General features: G+C 66.0%; 3 protein-coding genes across 5 annotated transcripts; all 3 read right to left on the bottom strand.

Moving 5' to 3' along the window:
* Positions 1-1,015: 1,015 nt before the first annotated feature.
* On the bottom strand, positions 1,016-5,992 carry CHRNG (cholinergic receptor nicotinic gamma subunit). The gene is given in 13 exon segments (XM_076341204.1): positions 1,016-1,425; positions 1,507-1,640; positions 1,742-1,946; positions 2,289-2,403; positions 2,674-2,788; positions 3,074-3,277; positions 4,064-4,161; positions 4,461-4,616; positions 4,712-4,821; positions 5,032-5,076; positions 5,190-5,329; positions 5,750-5,942; positions 5,945-5,992. Coding segments are annotated over 13 exon segments (1,731 nt in total). The 3' UTR covers positions 1,016-1,257.
* An 840-nt stretch (positions 5,993-6,832) lies between these two features.
* Positions 6,833-10,988, bottom strand: CHRND (cholinergic receptor nicotinic delta subunit). Of its 3 annotated transcripts, XM_076340645.1 has the most exons (12): positions 10,909-10,988; positions 10,015-10,160; positions 9,779-9,823; positions 9,568-9,677; positions 9,323-9,478; positions 8,972-9,087; positions 8,522-8,722; positions 8,061-8,172; positions 7,824-7,938; positions 7,400-7,601; positions 7,182-7,294; positions 6,833-7,096 (listed from the first exon to the last, which is right to left on the bottom strand). In XM_076340645.1, the coding sequence occupies exons 1-12, from the start codon at positions 10,958-10,960 to the stop codon at positions 6,914-6,916; spliced, it is 1,551 nt and encodes a 516-aa protein (XP_076196760.1). In that variant the 5' UTR covers positions 10,961-10,988; the 3' UTR covers positions 6,833-6,913. The 3 variants fall into 3 exon arrangements, with proteins under 3 accessions (XP_076196760.1, XP_076196762.1, XP_076196761.1); XM_076340647.1 differs by lacking the exon at positions 8,061-8,172 and having other exon boundaries at positions 8,518-8,722; XM_076340646.1 differs by lacking the exon at positions 9,779-9,823.
* A 722-nt stretch (positions 10,989-11,710) lies between these two features.
* Positions 11,711-18,810, bottom strand: PRSS56 (serine protease 56). Its single transcript, XM_076340644.1, has 17 exons — positions 18,789-18,810; positions 17,803-17,964; positions 16,965-17,162; positions 16,355-16,408; positions 15,810-15,999; positions 15,598-15,706; positions 15,358-15,517; positions 15,058-15,200; positions 14,751-14,910; positions 14,449-14,637; positions 14,180-14,341; positions 13,968-14,031; positions 13,528-13,690; positions 12,973-13,120; positions 12,754-12,840; positions 12,362-12,468; positions 11,711-12,233 (listed from the first exon to the last, which is right to left on the bottom strand). The coding sequence occupies exons 1-17, from the start codon at positions 18,808-18,810 to the stop codon at positions 12,060-12,062; spliced, it is 2,292 nt and encodes a 763-aa protein (XP_076196759.1). The 3' UTR covers positions 11,711-12,059.
* Positions 18,811-20,833: the final 2,023 nt, after the last annotated feature.

Genomic DNA, 20,833 nt, shown 5'->3' with positions numbered 1-20,833 from the left:
AGCCACTTTGCAGGGAGCACCGGCAGGCTGGCACAGCTGGAGGGTGGCTCTGGGCCATGACCAGGCTGCAGGCGTCCAAAAGGTGATGTCTCAGCTGCTGGGTGTTTGCCTCCCTCCTCCATCCATGCCCACAGTGCCCTCACCTCTGGCAGGCAGTGCCAGGAGCCAGTTGCGGGCAGTAACCAGCTGGTTTTCTCCCAGCAGCAGCAGAGGCAGCCGGTGCTGGGACAGTGAGGCTGATGGAGACACAGCATGTCCTGGAGACGGGTGCAGGTGGCGTGAGCTGGACCACAGAGGAGCAGACGCTGCCCGCCACCGTTCCCAAGCTGACCTCCCACATCTCCCCCGCCAGCAGGGACAAAGCCGCGGGCGCCCTAGAGGTCAGTGAGGGGCGTGGGGGGGATGCAGCATTGCTGGGATGGGGGGAAGGGGCTGTGCTTGACAGAGATGATCCTGTGGGGCAAGGAGGGCCAGCGGGGGAGGGAGTCATGTAATGATGCTCGTAGCAGGGTGGGTGCCAAGGGGCACCCATCCCTGAGGGGGTTTGGGAGCCTGGTGGCCCAGGGTCTTCCCACCCCAAAATGCTTGCTAGGGAGCAGGGACAGCAATTCAGCTGCCCCCAAGAGCCATGGCCGGGGCATAAATGGAGGCAGGAATTACGTGCCCCTAATCCCATCCATGGCTCCATTGCTGCCCTGGGATGGGGGCCTGTATCAGTGATTCCTGCCCCGTTGCCACCATGGCAAGGGATGCCAGGGGGCCCCATTTGCCCTGGGCTTGAAGCTGTGAATTTGCAATGGGGTAACATGGCTCTTGCTGCCAGTGCTGGTGCATGGCCCATGAGAGGCCTGACTCAGCTCCAGTTCCCCCTCGTCTCGTCTCTCAGCACCCTTGTGGGGTGCTGGGACAGGACTGTGTGGCTTAGAGGTCTGTGGCCAGCCTGCATGGGTGGCACATCCAGCCTGGATGAGGGGTAACCCCATCAGTGGGCATGCAGCAATGGTGCCACAGAGGCTCGCGAGACTGCCAGAGGCTTTACTTCCAATGTTCAGCATAGCATGACCACCCCCATTCCCCATCACCACCACTGCTGGGGGGTGGCAGAGCCCTGCTACCCGCAGTCCTCCTCCAGCGCTGTGCTTGGCACCAGGAGCTGCTGTGCCCGCAGGGATCTCAGCCAGGCAGGCTGGTTTGGGGGCACCCAGCCCCTGCTCCAGCGGTCCCGGCAGCAGGAAGGCTGGCGGGTGCCTGCGGGCATCACTGTGGCAGGTACTGCTTGGGGTCCCCGGGGAAGGGCAGGGCAGGCGCCTGGTTGAAGTGAGCCATGAGGAAGATGCCAACAGTGCCACACACGAAGAGGGAGGCCATGATGATGAAGCAGACACGGTCGATCACCCGTCCCACCAGGATCCATTCTTCACTCTCCTGCCGGTGGCATGAGGAGGGGGGTGAGGGCTGCCCCGCTGCCCCCCATGCAGGTCCCTCTCCTCCCTGTCCCTGACTCACACTGCTGAAGTCGTTCTGCTCCCGTGTGGCGTTGGCGATGTGGTTGCAGGCATCCACGCAGGCGCGGATCTCAGGACCTGCCTCCTCCAGGCTCTGGCAGAAGTCCTGGGCACTGCCGCTCTCCAGGCCACGTCCTATGGGCAGCGGAGCCAGCACAGCGGGCACCAGTGAGTGCCCAGCCACCTGGCACATTGCCCAGCCTTGCGGGGAGGTGCCAACCCCCCGGGGCGCTCACCAATCTTCTCCAGCACGGTTTTCATCAGCCCGTCCCTCTCCTTCTGCTTCTCGAAGAGCAGCTCAGTCCGGGCTTTCCAGAGCATGTACTCATCGGCTTTCACCATGAGCCCCAGGGAGCTGCGTCTCCGGGCAGCTCGCGGTGGCCCTGGTGTCTCCTCTGGCATGTGCATGCCCAGGTAGTGGGGCAGGAGGTGCAGGCACACCTGGGCACAGCGTCACCCACAGGGACCTGACCCCACCACCACCACCCAGGGCACCCAAATGGTGCGATTGGGTCCCTTTGCATTGCCTGGAGCATCCCTGTGGGGTACCCTTGTGCCACCGGGATGCTGGGTGTGTTGGCACCTGCTGCTCACCAGTGTTTGGAGGGGTTTGGTGGCACAGTGTGGTCCCTTGGGGACATCTGGGGGGGTCCCTCTTTGTGCCAGGATTTGCACTCAGATGAAGGCATGCCCAGCACCCTGCTCTGCGAGGGACATGGCCTCGGTCCCCAAATACCCACCCCATTCCCCATGTATAAGGGGTAGGGGGATGACGGCAGGTACCTGGCGCACTCTCTGGGACATGGAGTGAGTGTTGGGCGTTCTCAGTGAGATGTTGAGGACGATGACAGCATTCACCACGATCACCACCGTCACCACCATGAGGAAGGTCAGGTACCTGGGGGAAGGGGGCATGGGGCCTCACGTGGGGCTGCTGGGTCACAGGCTATGGGCATGTAAGGTCCTTCTCAGTGCCCTCCTGGACTGGAAACTGGGGATCGCAGTGGGACACGGGCACATGGTAGCCCTGTGCCAACCCCACCTGGGCTGGGGGTTATTTCTGCGCCAAGGTCTTGTCCCTGGGCACTGGCTGCTGCACAGCACCCGGCGACCCCACTGGCACAGTGTGACAGCAGGGCTGGCACCCCCATCCCTGTGCATCACTTACTTCCCGATGAGAGGCACAGCCTGGGAGGTCTCAGGCACCTTCTGGGCAATGAGGAAGAGGAAGACGGTCTGGGCCAGGAGGACATTGATGGAGACGGTGCATTTCTGCCCACCCGCTGCCAAGGAGGGGGGAAGGCAGAGGTTGGCATGGGGCAGTGGTGTGGGCATTGCCCTCCTTTGGCAAAAAGCCCCCACCCCAAAGCTGAACTGGCCAAGTCCTGCCATGAGGCTTTAATTGTGGGGTACTTGGAAATTCACACACACCTCCAAATATCACAGGAGTGGGTGAGAGATGGCACTGATGGTCCCCAAGCACAGAAAGGACAATGAGCCCTTCCTCGCCTGTCGCTTGCCCCCTCACACATCCTTGTGCCCACTGTGGGCACGGCACCAGTGCATACCTTTGGCGGGCAGAAAGTAGACCAGCACAGCCATGGCAGAGATGAGGACGCAGGGCACGATGATGTTGATGATGTAGAAGAGCGGCTTGCGCTGGATGATGAGGTAGAAGACGACCTGCTGGTACTGGATATCATCTGGGGTGAAGTGCTCTGAATTGATGATCTTCCGAGCGGGGCGGTGCTTGATGACCCATTCGCCATTCTCTGCCATGCAGCGGTACCACCTGAGTCCCACTGCCCCGCCAGGGGCACTGGGGCTGCCAGCCCCCCAGCCCGGGGAGGGGAGGAAGGAGAGGGCTGCTGATCAGTGTGGGCCGCGCGGGGCACCCAGGCTGGGCACGGTGCGGGGAAAGGTGCTAGAGCCGCTGGGGAGGGAGATGAGCACCATAGAGTGTGCCAGGGTGCCTGGGCAAAATACCCCAAAAAGCTGTTGGAGGGGGCAGCTGGGAACATACGGGACACCTCGGGGGCTCCCAGGGCGTCACGTGTGGGGCTGGGGTGCCCCCATCTCCCTGTCCCCGGGGTGGCATGGGGGGAAGCCGAGCGTGACACTGGGTGACAGCATGCCGTTTTCCCCCGCTGTCTGCAGGAGCGATAGATTTTTCCCAATCAAGATCGCAGCTCGGGCCAGTAATGAAAAAATAAATCTCGCTGCCCGAAAAGCATTTTGTTCCTTCAATATGCAATTAAAATGTGATGGAAAACGTCATCGTTTGGCCGTGACAGATACGTTCCCAGCATCAATCAAGTTCCCAGGAGCGGTGCTCTCCAGGAGCGGCTGCCAGGCGGTGAGGGCCCCGAGCTGGGGGGGTTAGAAAAACAAATCTTTCCCACATTCCTGCTTCCACTAATAACTTAAGTGCCCATGTAATGGCAGGAGTTGCTAATAGCCCCTGCAGCCCTGCTTTTGGCAGCCACTGACGTAGCACCAGACTTGGGTGCTCCCCGTGGCGGGATGCTCTTGTGCCACGAGGGTGGCTGCGGTGTTACCTGTGAAAGCCTCGGGGTCGATGGAGATCCACTCCACGGTCTGGCCTTCCTCCACTGTCAGCAGCAGGTTGATTTCATTGGCGCTGTACGTCTGGGACCTGGGGAGGGACGAGGGGGTTGGCACAGGCTGGCATGCAGTGGGCTGGATGGGCCAAGGGTGCCAGTGTGGCACCGGGTCACGCTGGCCACCTCCAGCTCTGCTTTGGGGTGCTTGGCTTGGCCAAGGTGCCTCCTGCCACCAGTGGGGTGCCAGGGGACAGGTAAGTGGCACTTGTCTGCCCAGGGGCTCATTGCCCTGGGGCAAAAGTGGACATCCCATGTCAATCCCTTGTGTCCCAGCAGGACCTGCCGGATGGCCCTGGCCATGGTGCCCACGTGTGCCCAAACCGCTGCTCACTGGAAGACCATGGTGCAGTTCTGCCAGTCGAAGGGGAAATAGGTGACGTGGATGGCACAGGCGCTGCGGTAGATGGCTGGGGGCAGCCAGTAGATGCTGCCGTCAGGGGACACCAGCACGTTGGTGTAGAGGGTGATTTCGAACGTCCCATCGATGCTGGGGGGGAAAGGGTGGGCTCAGCCCCAAACCGTGCCTGGGGGACAGCTACCACCCCCTGTGCGGGCATAAGTCCCCATTGCCCCATCACCTACTTGTTCTCCAGGACGATGTCAGGCAGCCAGACCATGGTGGAGGGCACCCGCAGCAGCTGGATGTTGTCATATTTCTTGGGGTCCCACTGCAGGCGATAATCGGACCATTGCTGGGGGAAGGGGAACAAAGAGGGAGGGTCACGGTGCTCCCCGAGGCAGGGGAGCTTGTGAGCTCTCTGTCCCGTGCTGCTCCCAAACTGGGCTCAGTTGGGAGCACCACAAAAGGGGGTGCAGGTTACGGTGCCAGCCCTCCACAGGGTGCCACCCTGAGATGCAAACGTGGCCCACGGAGGGTCCTGCCAGGAAATGAGGGGTCTCACCATCTCGATCCAGACATTGGTGGTGAGGGTCTCCTCCCGCTCGTTCTGGCAAGGAAGGAAGGGGGGAGATGGCTTTAGTGCCCTGCCCACCTCTGCCCACTGCCCCACGTGTAGGGGCAAATCCCATCCCGCTATGGGGACCAGGGGGGGTCTCTCACCAGGGAGATGAGGTTGGTGAGGGTGAGCTTGAGGGTGACATCGATGATCTGGTCCCCGTGCGGGACCGGGCGCAGGTGCCGGTTGTAGTTGGTCATGAGGTCCTGGAGCAGCTTCTCCTCCTGGTTCCTGCAGCCCACGCCTGGGGAGGGCACATGCCGTGGGGGTACCCTGGGGTGGGGACAGTGGCAGCGCCACCAATGCCCCCAGGACCTGCCAGCGGGGGGGGGGGAGGGGGCAGGCACGGGGTGTACATGGGGAGGGGAGTGCCCACCTGTGTGTTTACTGTGGGTGTGCACACGCAGCTGTGTGTGCCTGACATTGTGTATCAGTGTCCCAACATGCAAGCGGGGGGGTGTGCATCCCCCCCACATCCCCCTCTCCGCTCACCCCAGGGACCTCCCCAGGGCAGGACGTGGGGACAGTGGGCTGCCAGCATGGGAACACCCTGGTGGGAGGGTGCATGGCACTGTACACCCATGGGTGACAAATCCCCAAGGGCAAAGGTGGGGGGTGGCCGGGTGCCCCCCCCAGGCCTCTCCCCAGGGCGGGCACCCCTTACCTGCCAGGGCGCAGAGGGCAAAGAGGAGACCACGGCAGCGCATGGTGGTGGCGCAGGGGCTGGGGCTCCGCTCGGCCGCCCGTGTGGCGGTGTTCTGGGCCTGGCGCCCGGTGGGACAGGACAGCTGTCCCCTGCCACCGTCAGCTGTTCCCAACAGCCACAGGGGCCAGGGAGGGATGGGTGTCCACCCACACCCCCCTGCCGGCAGGGTGATGCCAGTTTGCTGGGAAGCTCCTCTGGCATTTTGTGCCGGGGGGGTTGGAATTGGGTCTGGGTGCAAAATGAGCTCCGTGCCTCAGTTTCCCCATGTCCCCCACAGAGGGATGCATCTCCCTGCAGCGGAAACCCAGGCACCCATGGGTTATGGAAAAGGGGTGCCCCCCTGCAAGTACCCCCAGCAGTGCACTGCCCCCCCCATGGCAGTGGCTGCCCCCAGGGTGTAGGGTGGGGAAAGGGCAGGCAAGTCCCACCATGTCAACCTGGGGAGTGATGCCCGCCTTGGGGGTCCAAATCCTGTCAGGCCCTGTGTAGGGTGGTCGGGGCGGGGAGGGGGGTGAGATTCCTGGCTCAGCAGAGAGGATGTGACAGCTGTTCCGGGCCGCTGCTGGTGGGGGGATGTCAGCTGTGCCCCCTGAAACCGGAGCCCTGGCGTCCCGCTGCTGAGCTGGGGAAGGAGACACCCCTCTCGGCCTCCAGCCAGGGGCTGCAGGATGGGGTGTACCATGGGGGGACACTCGTGGGTCTGGCTGGGGGGTCGGAGGGATGGGAGGGGGTAATGTGGGCACTGATGGCATCTCTGCCCCCTGCAGTGGGTCCGCAGGGAATGGTGCCATGCTGGGGGGGTCCATCCCCTTCCCCAGCCCATCCTGTCCCATGTGCCCAGCCCAACCCTGCCCTGTGTAGCAGGTTTGCCTCTGGGAAACACCCCTTCCAGCCACAGCTGAGGACCACCATGCTCAGGACACCCAACAGCACCCATTCCCTGGGGGGGCATCACCCTGCCCAGCCCACGCACAGCGCTCAGGGTGGGCACTGTGCCCAGGGATGGACACTGAGAGCAGCCACCAGCTCAGCACCCCGTGGTGAGACGCATCCAGCTTTATTTTCCCCAGCCAAGGCGGGTGAGCGGGAAGGAGCAGGGGGCTGGCACGTGATCCCCCACCCCTAGATGAAACGCTTGTTCTCCTCCCGGTAGTCGTAGGGATCTCCGGCAAAGGGCAGTGGTGGGGGGTGGTTGTAGATGCCCATGAGGAAGATCCAGAGGGTGCCCACCACCAGCATGGGGGTGATGAGGAAGAGGCAGAGGCGGTCCAGGGTCCTGGCCACGCGGTTCCAGTTGTCCTTCTCCTGGGGAAGGAGCCAGGAGCCGGGCAGTGGGGGGCACAGTGGGCACAGGGAGCCCCCTCTGCCCCGCCATGCCCGTGGCCCCCACCTCATTGTAGCTATTTTTCTCCTGCATGTGCTTGACGATGAAGTTGGCGCCATCAATGACAGGTTTTATGTGCTCGTAGAGCTGCTCCTCGCCTGGGTCCACAGGTGCCAAACCTGGGGGCGAGGGGGACGGTGAGACAAGCTCCGAAGGGCTGCCAACCCCAGAGACACCTGCTCCGCCACCCTTCCCCCTGTCCCCGCAAAGGGGCCGAGGCTCACGGGCAGGGGTGACGCGGCTGGCCAGCCCGTGCCGCTCCGACTGCTTCTCGAACATGAGCTCACTGCGGGACTTGACGCTGAAGTACTCCTCCGCCTTGGCGATGTAGCCGGCCGAGCTGCAGCGCCGGATGCACGGGGCGCTTGCCGGGCTCTCGGCCGGCTGTGACATGCCCAGCAGGCGGGGCACGCTCTCCAGGAAGACCTGGGACACAGGAGGTGGTGTCCGGTCCCTCAGCCACCCCCTTGGTGCAACACCACCTTGTCCCCCACCTTCTGCCCCCAACCCAGGCATGCAACCTCTTGGGGTGGCGCAGATGGGACATCCAATGCAATGCTGGGGCTGTGCTGTCCCATGCCCTCTGTGGGGCACAGTGGCACCCCTGCACCCACCAGATCACCTACCCCAGCCCAGCACCCTGCTCACCTCTTTGACCCAGTCAGACATGATATGGGTGCTTGGGGTGCGGAAATGGAAGTTGAGGACCACGACGCAGATCACCACCACGGCCGTCACCAGCAGCATGATGAAAAGCAGGTACCTGTGGGGGGCACGGACCTGGGGCTGGCATTGCCACAGGGGCTGGGCACAGGCAGAGCTGCCATCTGGCACCGCGGGGACCCTGCAATGTCCATGCTGCACCCAGCGGTGCCCAGGACTCACTTCCCAATGAGGGGGATGGCGTGGGAGGTGGCGGGCAGGCGCTGGGAGATGAGCAGAAGGAAGACGGACTGGGCTAGGAGCACCGAGATCACCAGGGTCATCTTCTCACCACCTGGAGAGCAGGTGAGCTCAGGGCAAAGTCTGCTCCAGGTCCCCCTCCCAGTGCCCCCAGTGCTGGGATTGCCCTCCCAGTGTCCCACCATACAGTGCCCCATATAGGATTTTTTATTATGGGGGTATCCCAGGGTCCCACATGGGGTATCCTGTGCCCAAGTGTGCCCCTGCCAGGGTGCCTGGCTGGGATGATGGTTGTCCTACGTGGGTGTGTCCCAGTACGAGGATGTCCCCATGCTGGGCAATGGGGTGTCCCCATGTCCCAGGATCTGGTGCAGGTGTGGGACATGGAGGTGCCCCATGGGGTGACCCCCGTGCCTGGCATATGTGCCACGGGGCTCACTCACTGTCGGCGGGCAGGTAGAAGACAAGGATGGCCATGAAGGCGATGAGGATGCAGGGCGTGACGATGTTGATAACATAGAAGAGCGGCTTGCGCTTGATGATGAGGTAGAAGGTGATGTCCTGGTGCTCGCTGCTCTCGGGGGGGTTGTCAGGGTGGATGTTCTTGCGGGCCGGGCGGTGGATGATTTCCCATTCCCCATTCTCTGCCGGGGCACATGGGACAGCGCATGGCATGGGGGCCCCCACCATGTCCATCCTCACCAGCCCCACCAGCACCCAGTCTCCCCGTCCTGGGTCTGGGTAGCTCCAAGCCTGGTGGGATGGGTGCCAGGGTGCCAAAGCCCCGGGTGCTCGGGTTTCTCCATGGCAGGGTGCCCCAATGCCAGGGTGCCCCCGAGTCCTGCACAGGGTGTCCCGCTGCCACAGGACACGGCAGAGAGCACAAGCATTACCTGTGAAGCCTTCGGGGTCGATGATGATCCACTCCACTGGGTAATACTTGCCCGTCTTTGGGTCGCTATCTGTCTTCAAGTGCATGCTGATCTCCAGGGCGCTGTACGCCAGCGAGCTGGCCCACAGCCGGGGGGAACAGGCAGTGAGGGGCTGCGCCTGCTGCTTGTTACCTACCACCCACCCACCCTGACCTCCAGCATGATGGACTCGGGCCACCGAGTCACCTGCAAACCCGCACCTTGCTGCACCCCAACAGCAAGAGAAGGTGCTGGCAGCAGCGGGCACCGCAGAGGGCCGGGATGCCCACCCTGCTGCCCGCCCCTGCCCTGCCCCAGCCAGCCCCCCAGCACCTGAATTTGAGGGTGCAGTTCTGCCAGTCGAAGGGGAAGAAGTCGACGTTGATGGGACAGGCGCTGCGGAAGATGGCAGGTGGCAGCCAGTAGACATAACCCGTGTTATAGATGAGGACATTGCAGTAGTAGGCGACCTCGAAGAGCCCGTCGTTGCTGTGCCGGGAGAGAGACGAGGTGATGGCAGGGGGAGCCCTGGGCATGCCTCGGGGCATTTGGGAGGGGGAAACTGAGGCACGGCTCACTTGTTCTCCAGGACTATCTCAGGCAGCCACAGCATGTCCGGCGGCAGGCGGAGCACCTCGATGTCCCCAAACTCAGACTTGTTCCACTGCAGGCGGTAATCGGTCCAGCCCTGGAGGGGGGGATCCCCGGGTCACTCCCTCACCATGCTGGGCCACCCTGTTGCCTGTGCCTTGGGGCACAACTGACGCCATGACGCCTGCCCCTACTCACATGCTCGACCCATAGGTTGGTGGTGAGTGTCTCGTCCACCTCTTTCTGCAACAACAGCGTGGGGCAGTGAGATGCCAGGGCCATGCCCAGCAGCCGTTCCCCCCAGCCCAGGACCCCCAACCCTCACCAGCCAGGGTTCGGGGCAGCAGCCCCAGGGTTCCTCCCACCCACCCAGCCCCATGGGTGAAGCATGGCTGGAGGGCACCCCACGGCAGGCACTGCCCTCTGGGACTCACCAGTGAGATAAGGTTGGAGAGTGTGAGGGCCAGGTAGACGTCCACGACCTGGTCGGTGGAGACGACGGGGCGCACCTCCTTGTTGTAGCTCTTCTCTTCGAAGAGGTGGTGGATGAGCCGCTCCTCCTGGTTCACACAGAGCCCGCCTGGGGGTGTGGGGTCAGGCAGACTGGGGTGGGGCTGGGGGGGTTACTGGGCCCAGTTCCACCCCGCAGAGATTCTCGGTGAGGGCAGGGTGGTGTAAGGATGGAGGAGACAGGAGGAGGCCAGCATGTGTGTGCTGCACAGGGGCATGGGCACATGCGGGGGCACATGGGCACACATGGGCATGGGACAAGGATGTGGGCACGGACACAGAGGGACACACAGATACAGACCCAGCACACACAGGGACACACAGACACAAGACACTTGGGTGCAGACGCAGTGGCACCGGGCACGTAGGTGGATGCACACACAGAGGCACACATGGACACGGACACATGGACATGGACCCAGTGTAGGCAGGGACATGTGGTCATGGATGCAGTGTCAGTGTGCACAGAGACAGACAGGCACACACAGGGACACACAGACAGTGGCACTGTGCATGGACAGATGGATTCATATGCTGGCACACAGGGACACAGGCAGGAATGCAGCCCCACTGTGCACAGACAGACACACACACATGGCCCAGGCAGGGACACGGCTCCGGGTGGCACAGCCAGGATGGAGGCACAGGGAATGCTCAGTGATGGGACTCTGACAGGCAATGGCCAAAATGCAGCCCTGGGGGCACTTGTGCCCAGCTTGGACCCTGCCACCATCACCTCCCACCAACCCCATCGAGGGGGCCCAGAACCCCCCAGCAACGGGGCAACCTCGTGCCCAAGACCCCGGGGCCCTGCTCACCTGACAGCACCAGCGCCCCGAGCAGGGCCAGCTGCACCGGCAGGTCCCCCATGCGATGCCCGCGGTGCTGTCGTGCAGTGCCAGGCCCTGGCCACCTCCCCGCCTGGCCTGGCCAAGCGGATGTCCGGCTGCCAGCTGGAGCAGGAGATGGATGGTGCCAGGTGCCGAGGGGGAAGGGTGCCGGACCGGATACCCGCTCCCACCCCTCTCTTCCGGCACCCCCGCGCCTGGAGAAGGGGAGACGGGCAGGCGCAGCTGGCCTCACCGGCCCCATGGGTGTCAGCCCATCACCCTGCATCTGAGCACCCCAGCACGGGCATTGCCGTGCACTGGGAGGAGCGGTCCCTTCCTGCTGCTCAGCAGCCCCAGTGATGCTGCTCGGGGGCGGCAGGCTCCCCACGAGCAGGAAGGGTTGGTACCTACTGATGCCCAAGCATGGGGGTGGCACCACCCCGGCGCTCGCCGCTGGCCCAGGGCACGCTCAGCCCCTGCACTGGCAGGAGGTTTCCTGCAGGTCCCCCATGGGGTGGCACCAGGGGTGGGCACTGGTGCTGTGCTACAGGTGCTGCAGTGGGCAGGAGGGGTGCCCGACCCCCGGGGGTGGTGGGGAGTCTGTGCTAGGCTGGGCACAACACCGATGCCAGGGGCAGGGACCAAGGCTGGGCACATCGCTTTGGGGTACAGGGGAACGGGAAGGGGGATGCAATGGGATGTCATATCCCCCATGGAAAGTCCCCCCGCTGGCACCTGCCTCGCTGGCACCGTGTGGCACAGCACTCACTTCACACTCGCCAGCTACTGGAAAATAGAGCCCTTCTTTATTGAAAAATAAACCTTTCTCTGTACAAATAAATAACAGCCCGAGTGCCTCTAGGGAAAATGGGGTGGGGGTGGGCTTGCCAAGGTGGGGGTCCCAGGGGAGTGGAGGGCTATGATCCCCAGCTGAGATGCTCCAGGTGCGCCCCGGCACCCCATTGCCTTGGGGAGGTCGGGCAGTGCTGGTGGGAAGAGGGAAACTGAGGCACGATGGGGGACAAAAGGATGGAAGAGCCTGAGCTGAGGAGGGAGCTGTGTTTGAAGGACATGAGAGTCCCCTGCCCCAGCACCCTGTCCCCATGCTGGCATGGTGCCCCAGGGCACTGCGGGGACCATTAGGTTTTCAGCGCCTCGAGCGCCAGAGCGACGAGGCCAGGCATGCTGCGGGCCAGCGAGTCGCTCTCCAGCCCCACGAGGCCAGCGAAGGCTGTGGGGCGGCCCCCCACCATGGCCCGCACCTGCGCCCGGTACAGCCCCTTTGCATTTTTGGAGCCCAAGTCCACCAGGATCTGTGGGGAGATGACAACACTGTGAGTCCCAGGGGGACCAGGGGCACAGCGGGACGGTGATGGTCTCGGGGGTGGCACCGCCTGGCTGCCAGGGCAGGGGGCTCGGTGCAGCTGGATGGGTCACTCACCTCCTGGAAGGTCATGGCCAGGTCCGGCTCGGGCACCCGCAGCACCCAGGCGTACAGCTCCCGCACCGCACCCACCCGCACCACTGACTCGTTGAGGCCCGGGCAGGCTGCAACCCCGGGGACAGGCAGGAAAGAGATGGAGGGGGGACATCAGGGGTGCACTGAGGGGCAGGACAAGTCATGGGGGCACCATGCTGCTGCCCACCCTGAGGAGAAGCACCCATGCTCTGGGGACGCTGGGGGAGCAGGGCAGAGGGTCCCTGTGGAGGGGGGTATGGCCAAGGGCTGTCCCACCAACATGGGACAACGAGCCCTGGGACTGGGGTGTGAAGCTGAGGCTGTGCTTGTGGCATGTGGCATCCCGCAGTGCCCGGGGGCTGCAGAGCACTTACCTCTGCCTGCGCCTGCCTCCTCCTCCTCCTCCTCCACCCCCGGCAGCTCCGTGGGCAACAGCTCACGTTTCCCCCTCAGCACAGACCCTGCCACCAAGAGAGGTGTGAAAACCCTGGCGGGGATGCGGCCAGTGGGCACTGCCTGGGCACGGAGCCGGCCGGCAGATGGACACCCCCGCTGCCCCATCGACCCCAGCCCCCCCAGCTCCCAGGGCTCACGGCTCAGAGCAGGGGTCCCCGCCAGCTCTCTGGGTGCCCATCGCGGCTCCGTGGCGTCAAGAGGGGTACTGAGGTCCAGCTCTGCCCGCAGCTGGGCAAGGAAGGCTCGTCCCTGTCCCACCAGCTCCTCCACCACCTCCTCGCCCTGCTGAAGGGAACGGGAGACAGGGTGGACGGTGGGGCACCCATGGGGCACCCATGGGCACGGCCAGGTGCACAGTGGCAGAGCACAGGGCACGGCTGGGCTGGTATCAGATGGGGCATTGAGGACATGTGATGTCTTTATGGCTGTGTTGGGTCAGGTCCTAAGCTGCGGGGTCAGACCCATGGCTGGCTCTGCACTGGTTGGACTGGGAGCACTTGGTTTCAGCTGGGGAGGGTGAGATGCCCCCTCTGTGTTGGCAGAGTGGGAGATGGCACCTCCGTGGCTGCACAGGGGACAATGGGCCTAAGGGATGTCAGGAGGGGACATGGGGGAACTGCTGGGCTTTGGTCCCTGGTGGCACTGTCACCAGAGGGGCAGGGGCCCCCCAAAGCCCATCCCTCCCCAAATACCTGCAAGAAGAGCCACGTCTCCCCAGGGAGCTGCCCTCCGTCCGGGGTGGGTGCCGAGGGGTTGCCCTCTGCCATGGCCCTCAGCGCCTCCACCCAGTCCTGCAGCCGTGGTCCCACGGCCCCAAAGAGCCCTGAGAAGGGGGGCGGCCACCCGGCCCCCTGCCTGCAAGCACAGCAGGGCGAGCTCAGGCAGGGGCCCGGTGGCACCCGTCCCCTGGGCAGTGCCACCCCCCGCCCTGCACACCCCTGGTGGGACCTGGCTGGCCCTGGGCACCCTGGGGGGCTGTGCCCACCTCCCTCTGGGTGTGCCCTAGTTGCAGGAAGAGCAGGATCCCAATGCTTTAGGCTGTCCCCAAAAAGCCATGTCAGCACCCATGGGCATCTTGCCCACCTCCCCAAACCCTTTATCCCCCCTTGTCCCATGGCCCACCATGCCTCACCTGGTGGGGGGTCTCCGGGGTCCCTCTGCCGTGGGGCTGAGCTGGCCCCCTGCCACAGCCGGGTCTGTGGGGACAAGAGGGGGACAGGAGGGACAAGGGGTAGGGAAGCCGCATGGGGGTGCCAGGGCAGGCTGCTGGTGCCCCGGCCACTGGCATGGGGGGGACCGATGGGACCCCAAGTGGGCACGGGGTGGCCCAGCCCGGGTGGGTACCTGGGACATCCCTGCGGATGCGGGGGGGGAAGAGGTGCCCGTAGATCTTGCCCAGGAGCTGGGGCAGGGCATGGGTGAGGAAGGAGAAGTCGAGCTGGTTTCGGATGAAGTCCCCAGCCTGGCGCAAGAGATCCACCAAGGTCTGGGCATAGGAGTGCAGCTCTGTGGGCACAGAGGGAGAGCCATGGCCCTGGCACCACGTTGGTCCCACACTGCCAGAAACGGGGTCCTGCCCCACACCCTCGCCCCAGCATGACCCCCTGGCTCACCACATCGTCTCGTCCTGGCACGGCAGGTTTCCTCGGACACGCGGGCGCAGGCGGCCCGGCCCTGGGGGGCCCGGCAGGACCCAGAGTAGAAGGCGCAGAGGCGGGCGCGCTCGGGCGGCTGCTGCTCAGGGGGCAGCTGGGCCAGTGCCAGCAGGTCGAAGCAGCTCGGTTCCCGGCTGCCGGGGGCGGCTGCGAGGGCACCGGGGCTGCCATGAGGTGCTGAACCTCCCCCCCGGGGAGCGATGTATCCCCGCAGCACCCTGGGCACCTCTGTCCCTCCCAGCACGGCCGGGGGCACTCACGGTCCATCTGGAGGTTGAGCCAGTCTGCGAAGGTGGCGACGCGGGTGTAGACACCTGGTTTGCCCCGCTCACCACAGCCGTCGCCCCACGAGGTGATACCATAGAGGACGAAGCGGTGCGAGGAGGGGTCCTGGCATGCCAGCGGGCCCCCTGAGTCGCCCTGTGGGGGGGATGCCTGTGCATCAATCTGGGCCAGGATCCCAACCATGCTGCCAGGCTGTGCCGGGCTGCGGCGCATGCCCAGCACTGTGTGCCACGAGGGATTTTTGAGTTGGGGGGCTGGCAGCCCCCCAGCCCCAGGCGTTACCTGGCAGGAGTCGATGCCCCCGGACAAGTACCCGGCACAGAACATGGCGTTGGTGAGCATGTCTCTGCCCAGGGCACCCCGGCACGTCTCCTGGCTGAGCAGGGGCACTTGCGCCTCCATCACCACATTGGCCGCTGGCCCCTCTGATGGGCAAGGCACCCATTACGGGGTCCCCCGTGCCTGTGCACCCCCCTCTCTTTTGCACCCCCCTGCCCTGGCCCGGTGCGTCAGCACTGGGCACTGGAGAGGGCACTGAGGGGGACGCCCCACAGACCCCACGGGTGTTGGGGTGGCACCTACCTTCGTAGAGGGAGCCCCAGCCTGCGATATAGCAGGCGGTGCCGGGGCTGGGCTCCGCGGGGCTGCTGGGCAGGCACACGGGACTGACGGTGGGTGACGGGGCCAGTGGCACCGCCAGCTCCAGCAGCGCCAGGTCCCCATGAAACGTCTTGGGGTTAAACTGGAAGAAGATGGGGGGGTGTCAGTGGGAGGCCCTGTGGCATGCACAGGGAGGTCAGAGGGGTGCCCACCTCCACCGACCTTGGGGTGAGGCAGGATGCGCCGGATGGGCACTGCCCGCTCACCCACATCCAGCTTGCCCAGCTCGTGGTCACCCACCACCACCGTCCATGCCAGCTCATTCCGGTTCCTGGCGGGGTGGGGGGCAGCGAGTTACAGGGGTGACAGGGGTGCCACCCCATGCCCCCCTCTGCAGGGACATCATCCCTGTGTTGCCGTGCCCCCCGTCATACCCGGCGAAGCAGTGGGCTGCAGTGAGGACCCAGGAGTGCCCCACCAGCACCCCTCCACACATCAGCTCCCCATGGAGCCGCACCGACACCAGCCAGGGCCAGGCTCCCCGTGGGGCCACGCTGCCGCCCATGATCCGTCCTCGGGGGGCCGTGGCGTTGACTTGGGGGCCCCCACGGTGCCCGCAGCTCCCTGGGGGACAAAGCCAGGGTGAGAGGGGGGATCCTGCACCCCAGCTGCCAGGACGCCCCCTCTCCCGGGTGGGCATGGGGTGGCTGGGCATGGCAGTGCTGGGACGGCCATGGCGGGCGGAGGGGGTGGCGGGTGGCCCCGGGGGGGTCAGGCTGCGCCAGGCGTGCTGTCAAGCCTCATTGTGCTCACGGAGGCGAGCGGGCGGCGGGCCGGGGGCACCCCGCGGCCCGGCAGCTGCCGACGCTAACCTCTGCCCTGCGGCCCAGCAGGCAGCTGGGGGGCTGGGGGCGCCCGCTGGTGTGTGTGTGGGGGTGGCGTGGGCACCACGGGGCCACCCCGGCTCACCGCGGCTCACCTGACATCGCCGCCTCTGCTGGTGCATCAGGGCCCCGGGCTGCGGCTGCGGTCCCTGCGGGGACAGGCTGTCATGGCATGTGACGACCACCCCCCCCCCCCCCCCCCCCAATGTCACCACTATGTGCCTGCTGTTCCCAATTCCCCCCAGTTCCTTTCAGTGCCCCCCAGACCCCCATCACCCTGAACAAGCACCCCTGTACCACCCCAGGAGTGCTTGTCACCCCCAGTGACTCAGTGTCCCCAATCTCTCTGTCACACCCCCTTGCCCCGTTCCCCCACACTCCCCTCTCCCACCCCAGATTCCCCATCACCCCTCAATGCCCCGTCCCTGCCCTAATTTGCTCATTGCTCCCAGTGCCTCCACACCCCAAATCTCCACCTCTCACCCCAGATCCCTCCATCCCCCCCAGTCTCCCATACCACCAGAGATCCCCCGTCACCCTACCGTACCCCCACCTCCCCAGTCACCCCACCCCAGCACCCCCTGTCACCCCCAATGCCCCATATCCCCTCCAGGCAATCCCAGGCATCCCCTGGGGTGCCCCGTTTGTTATTGTAGGGTCTCCCTTCTCTGAGAGGAGCCAGGGGCGATGTGGGTGCCCACTCACGGCACTCCTGGAGGCGGTGGTGGCAGAGCCGGGCGCTGAGCGGGGCGCAGGCGTGCTGGGCCCCCTTGGGTGGGCACAGGCGCTGGTAGGGGGCACAGGCCTGGCTCAGTGCCCAGTTGCGCTGGGGCAGCTCGGGCAGCGCCTGGGCATCCAGCAGGGCCTGGCAGCTGGGGGGCACGGCGGGGGGCACGGCCGGCGCTGCAAGGACAGCAGGGCCGTGGGCATCCCCATGTCCTCCCTGCCTCCTGCCCACCTCCGCCTGGGCCACCCCGGGCTCCGCTTTGGGACGGGTGGGAAGGGGGCATGATGGGGCTGCTACGTTGGCATGTTTTGGTAGGGTCTCCTGGGTGCTGGGATAGGTTTTTGGGGGGATCTCTGGGAAGCAGACAAGGGATCGGGCAATGTTTTGGGTAGGGCTCCAGGTGATGTTTGGGTAGGATCTAGAGAGGCTGGGGAACTGCTTGGGTAGGGTCTCTGGGTAGTGTTCTGGTAGGGTCTCTAGCAGTTAGGGATATGTTTTGGGAGTCTGGGCGCTGTTTTGGTAAAGCCTATAGAGGAGGGGGTACTGTTTGGGTAGGGTCTTGGGCTGTCATTTTGGTAGGGTTTCTAGGGGATGGGGTGGTGCTTTGGTAGGGACCCAAAGCAATATTTGGGTAGGGTCTCCAGGCATGGGTCCGTGTTTGGGTAGGGTGTCCTGGGCATGGGGTGGTATTTGGATAGGGACTCCGGGCAGCGTTTGGGTAGGCACCCTGGGCAGTGTTTGGTTGGGAACCCTGGGCTCTGTTTGGGTAGGGTCTCCTGGGGATGGGGCCATGGGGGCTGGGGGGCCTTGACTTACGTGGGCAGAGGCGGGTGAGGTTGGCGCAGGGGGGGAAGAGGCAGGGGGCACAGAGCCCGCAGGCACCCCGCTGCAGCTGCTGTTCAGCCAGCGCCCGCTCCAGCGCCAGCAGCGCGCTCCTCAGCGCCGCCTCCAGCACCAGCGTCCCCCGGCTCGACAGCGCTGCCGGGCACACGCAGGGCACTTAGACCGCTGGTGCTCCCACCACTGCCCCCCACCGTGGCCACGGGGTGCCCCCAGCCCACCCGGTGCCCATGCCCCGATATCTCCACGGCAGGAGTCAGGCTGAGCATGACCTGTCACCTGTTGGCATTGCCTAGGGTGACAGGCACGACTGTCACCTCCCTGGTGGGGTTGGCACATGGGCACATGGTGTGGGGAGGGTGTTTGCCCGGGCCTGCGCATGCCTGCTGCACGTGGAGACCCTGTGAACACACGTGTGCAAACGTGGGCATGGAGCAGGGTGTGACCCTGGGCAGGTGTGCCCCCGTGTGCCCATGCATGTCTGTGTGCATGCACCTCTGTGCACACCTGTGCCCACGCCCTGGGTGCTCACTTGTGTGTGCCAGGGTCTGTGTGCCTGTGTCTGCATGTCCCTTCGTGTGTGCAGTCCTGTGCATGCCCTGTATGCGCATCCCCATGTGTGCCCGTACCTGTGCCCCCCCGCAGCCGCCCTCCTGCTGGCCATGCCCTGGAGGAGGGTCGCCTGGGGCTGGTACAGGTACCCGGGGCAGGAAGGAGAGCTGGCGGCCGCGGGACATGAACACACATCGCTCCCTGCAACCCCGGTGTCCCCAAGTGCCACGGGCAGCATTTGCCACCCGGTCCAGGTAGCGCAGGCATGGGGGGCTTTGCCAGGGACCCGGGCATCCTGCCTGTGCTTCCCCCCCTTCCTGTGAGTGAACCCAGGAGTCCCGGCTCCTACAGCAGCCCCATCCGCAGCCAAACCCTCCCACAAAGATGCCCCGTCCCCATGCCCCACTGACCTTGCAGGACGCCGGCTGGCATGGGGTACAGCCCCCGGCCCAGGGGGGCCCCCCCCGCCAGCTGCAGCAGCGGCAGCAGCGGCAGCAGCACGGAGGGGACCAGGCGGACCCCAAGGAGAGCGCCCCGTGTCCTCTTCCCTCCTCGCTCCATCCCCGGGCGGGCAAAGGGGGGCAGGAGGGGGGAGCCCCCGAAATGCCCGAGGCGGGCAAGGAGGGACGGATATATACGGTGCCCCCCGGGCGGTGGGAGGAGAGAGGGGCCGGGGGACCACAAACAGGCGAGTTCATTAATGTCGCGCCAAGATGCCAGCTCGGGGCGGGGGGCGCGGGGGGGCGCAGCCGGGGCCTCAATGCCGCCTTTGTTCGACGGGGCCTCCGGGCGGGCAGCATCAGACGGGCGCTGCGCTCCGGCGCTGCCCGCGGCCCTTGATCATTTTCACGCCAAGCCGCGGCCGCGCCACCCTCCCTCCTGCGGGCCCCGGGCGGGGGGCGCGGGGGGGGCGGCAGCGGGCGGGTGGGAACGCACCGGCGGCTGCGGGGCGCGGGGGGCCCGGGCCGGGCGTGGGAGACCCGCCGGGCGCTTCAAAGGCGGGCAGCGGGCCGGGAGCGGCCGGGCGGACATTGAGGGTCGGGGGGGAGACGTGGGGCGGGGGGGGGGGGGGGTCCCTCTCTCTGTTGCCAGCTCAACCCTGGCTGAACGGGCCGCCCCGTGCAGGGGCGCTGCACCCCTGTGCCGAGCACCGGCTGCCCCCGGGGACCCCCCCACGGTGCCCCCCCCAGCACCCCATGTCCACACTGAGGCCGTTCCTCGCCTGGGGTGCAGGAGGGGTCACGCGCCCCGGGGCGGATGCCGGAGGGGGGCAGGTGGGGCCGGGGCACGGGCAGCCTCCCGCTTTTCGGGAGCTGCAGGCAGAGAGTGGGCAGCAAGCGGGTAGCATACCCGGGTCTGGGGGGCAGCTTTGGCCCCAGGGATAGGGGGGGCCACACTCACCTGCCCAGCTGGAGGGGGTCCCCCCAGTGCCTACAGTTTGGCTTGTCATTGGCCCTACACTTTTGGGGGGCCCACACTGCCCTCCTGCCCCCATTGCCACCCTCCTGTGCCCACGGGCCCAGCCTCAGCTCCTTTGGCGGGGCAGGGTGCGGCCGCATCCCCATCACCTCTTTGGGGAGCAGAGTGTGCCCGCGCCCCCATCTCTGTCCCTGTTAGGGGGCAGGGGTGCCCGGGTCCGCACCTCTGTCCCAGTTAGGGGCAGGAGGCGCCCGTGTCCCCATGCCCATTTAGAGGTCAGGGGGTGCCCACATCCCCATATCCATTGGGGGACAGGGGGTGCCCATGCCCTTGTCTCTCTCCTCCTTAGGGGGTGCCTACACCCCCCTCTCTGTCCCCATTAGGTGCAGGAGGTGCCCGTGTCCCCAGCGCCATTTAGGGGCCGGGGGGGTGCCCGTGCCGCCACCCCCGTCCCCATTAGGGGCAGGGGCGCCTCCGTGCCCGCAGCCCCGGCCGTGCCGCGCTCCCCCTCCCGGCCCCCCCCGCCCCCCCCCCCCCCCCCCGGCCCTGATGGTGCCAGCGGGGCGCGGACAATGCCGCTTCAGTGGCACATCAAAGGCGCGGCGCTGCTCGCGGCTGGCACGGCGACAGGCCCGCCGCAGATGAAAGCCCCGGCCCCGCCGGGCTCCCACCTCGGCCGCGGGGACACCGCGGGGGCACGCTGCGCCTCCGCCCCACGGGGGACGGCGGGGACCGGGGGGGGGGGGGGGCAGCGCCATGCCACCGCGGGGAGCGGTCCCGCGCTCCGCCCCGGTGTCCCCGCACGGATCCCCCCACTCGTGTCACGGGCTTGCGCCGTGGGGGTCAACCGCTCGGTGGACCGCGGGTGCCCAAGGCCGGCGTGGGGTTCTACCCCGCCCCACCGTGACCCCCCCCTCCCGGCCCCGGTGCCGGTGCCAACCCCATTAACCTAATTGGCGAGGCGCTCGGCCGCCCCGGGCGGCGGCGGCAGTGGGACCCCGGGGCCCGGGCAGATCCCAGCCCCGGCGGCGGGGTG

The sequence above is a fragment of the Aptenodytes patagonicus genome, chromosome 6, assembly GCF_965638725.1.
Source record: "Aptenodytes patagonicus chromosome 6, bAptPat1.pri.cur, whole genome shotgun sequence".
Lineage (NCBI taxonomy): Eukaryota > Metazoa > Chordata > Aves > Sphenisciformes > Spheniscidae > Aptenodytes > Aptenodytes patagonicus.
This window is presented reverse-complemented; position numbering and strand designations above follow the sequence as displayed.

What these genes read in the sequence shown, in the direction of transcription:
- PRSS56 (XM_076340644.1), bottom strand. Translation starts at nt 18,810, where the DNA reads ATGCCAGCCGGCGTCCTGCAAG. An exon ending in AGCAGAGGCGGCGATGTCAG is followed by an intron (nt 16,000 to 16,354) that starts GTGAGCCGCGGT and finishes TTTGTCCCCCAG; the next exon opens with GGAGCTGCGGGCACCGTGGG. An exon ending in CCCCGGAGACCCCCCACCAG is followed by an intron (nt 13,691 to 13,967) that starts GTGAGGCATGGT and finishes CTGTGCTTGCAG; the next exon opens with GCAGGGGGCCGGGTGGCCGC.
- CHRND (XM_076340645.1), bottom strand. Translation starts at nt 10,960, where the DNA reads ATGGGGGACCTGCCGGTGCAGCTGGCCCTGCTCGGGGCGCTGGTGCTG. An exon ending in CGGGGCGCTGGTGCTGTCAG is followed by an intron (nt 10,161 to 10,908) that starts GTGAGCAGGGCC and finishes CCACACCCCCAG; the next exon opens with GCGGGCTCTGTGTGAACCAG. An exon ending in GAGATAGTCCTGGAGAACAA is followed by an intron (nt 9,479 to 9,567) that starts GTGAGCCGTGCC and finishes CTCCCGGCACAG; the next exon opens with CAACGACGGGCTCTTCGAGG.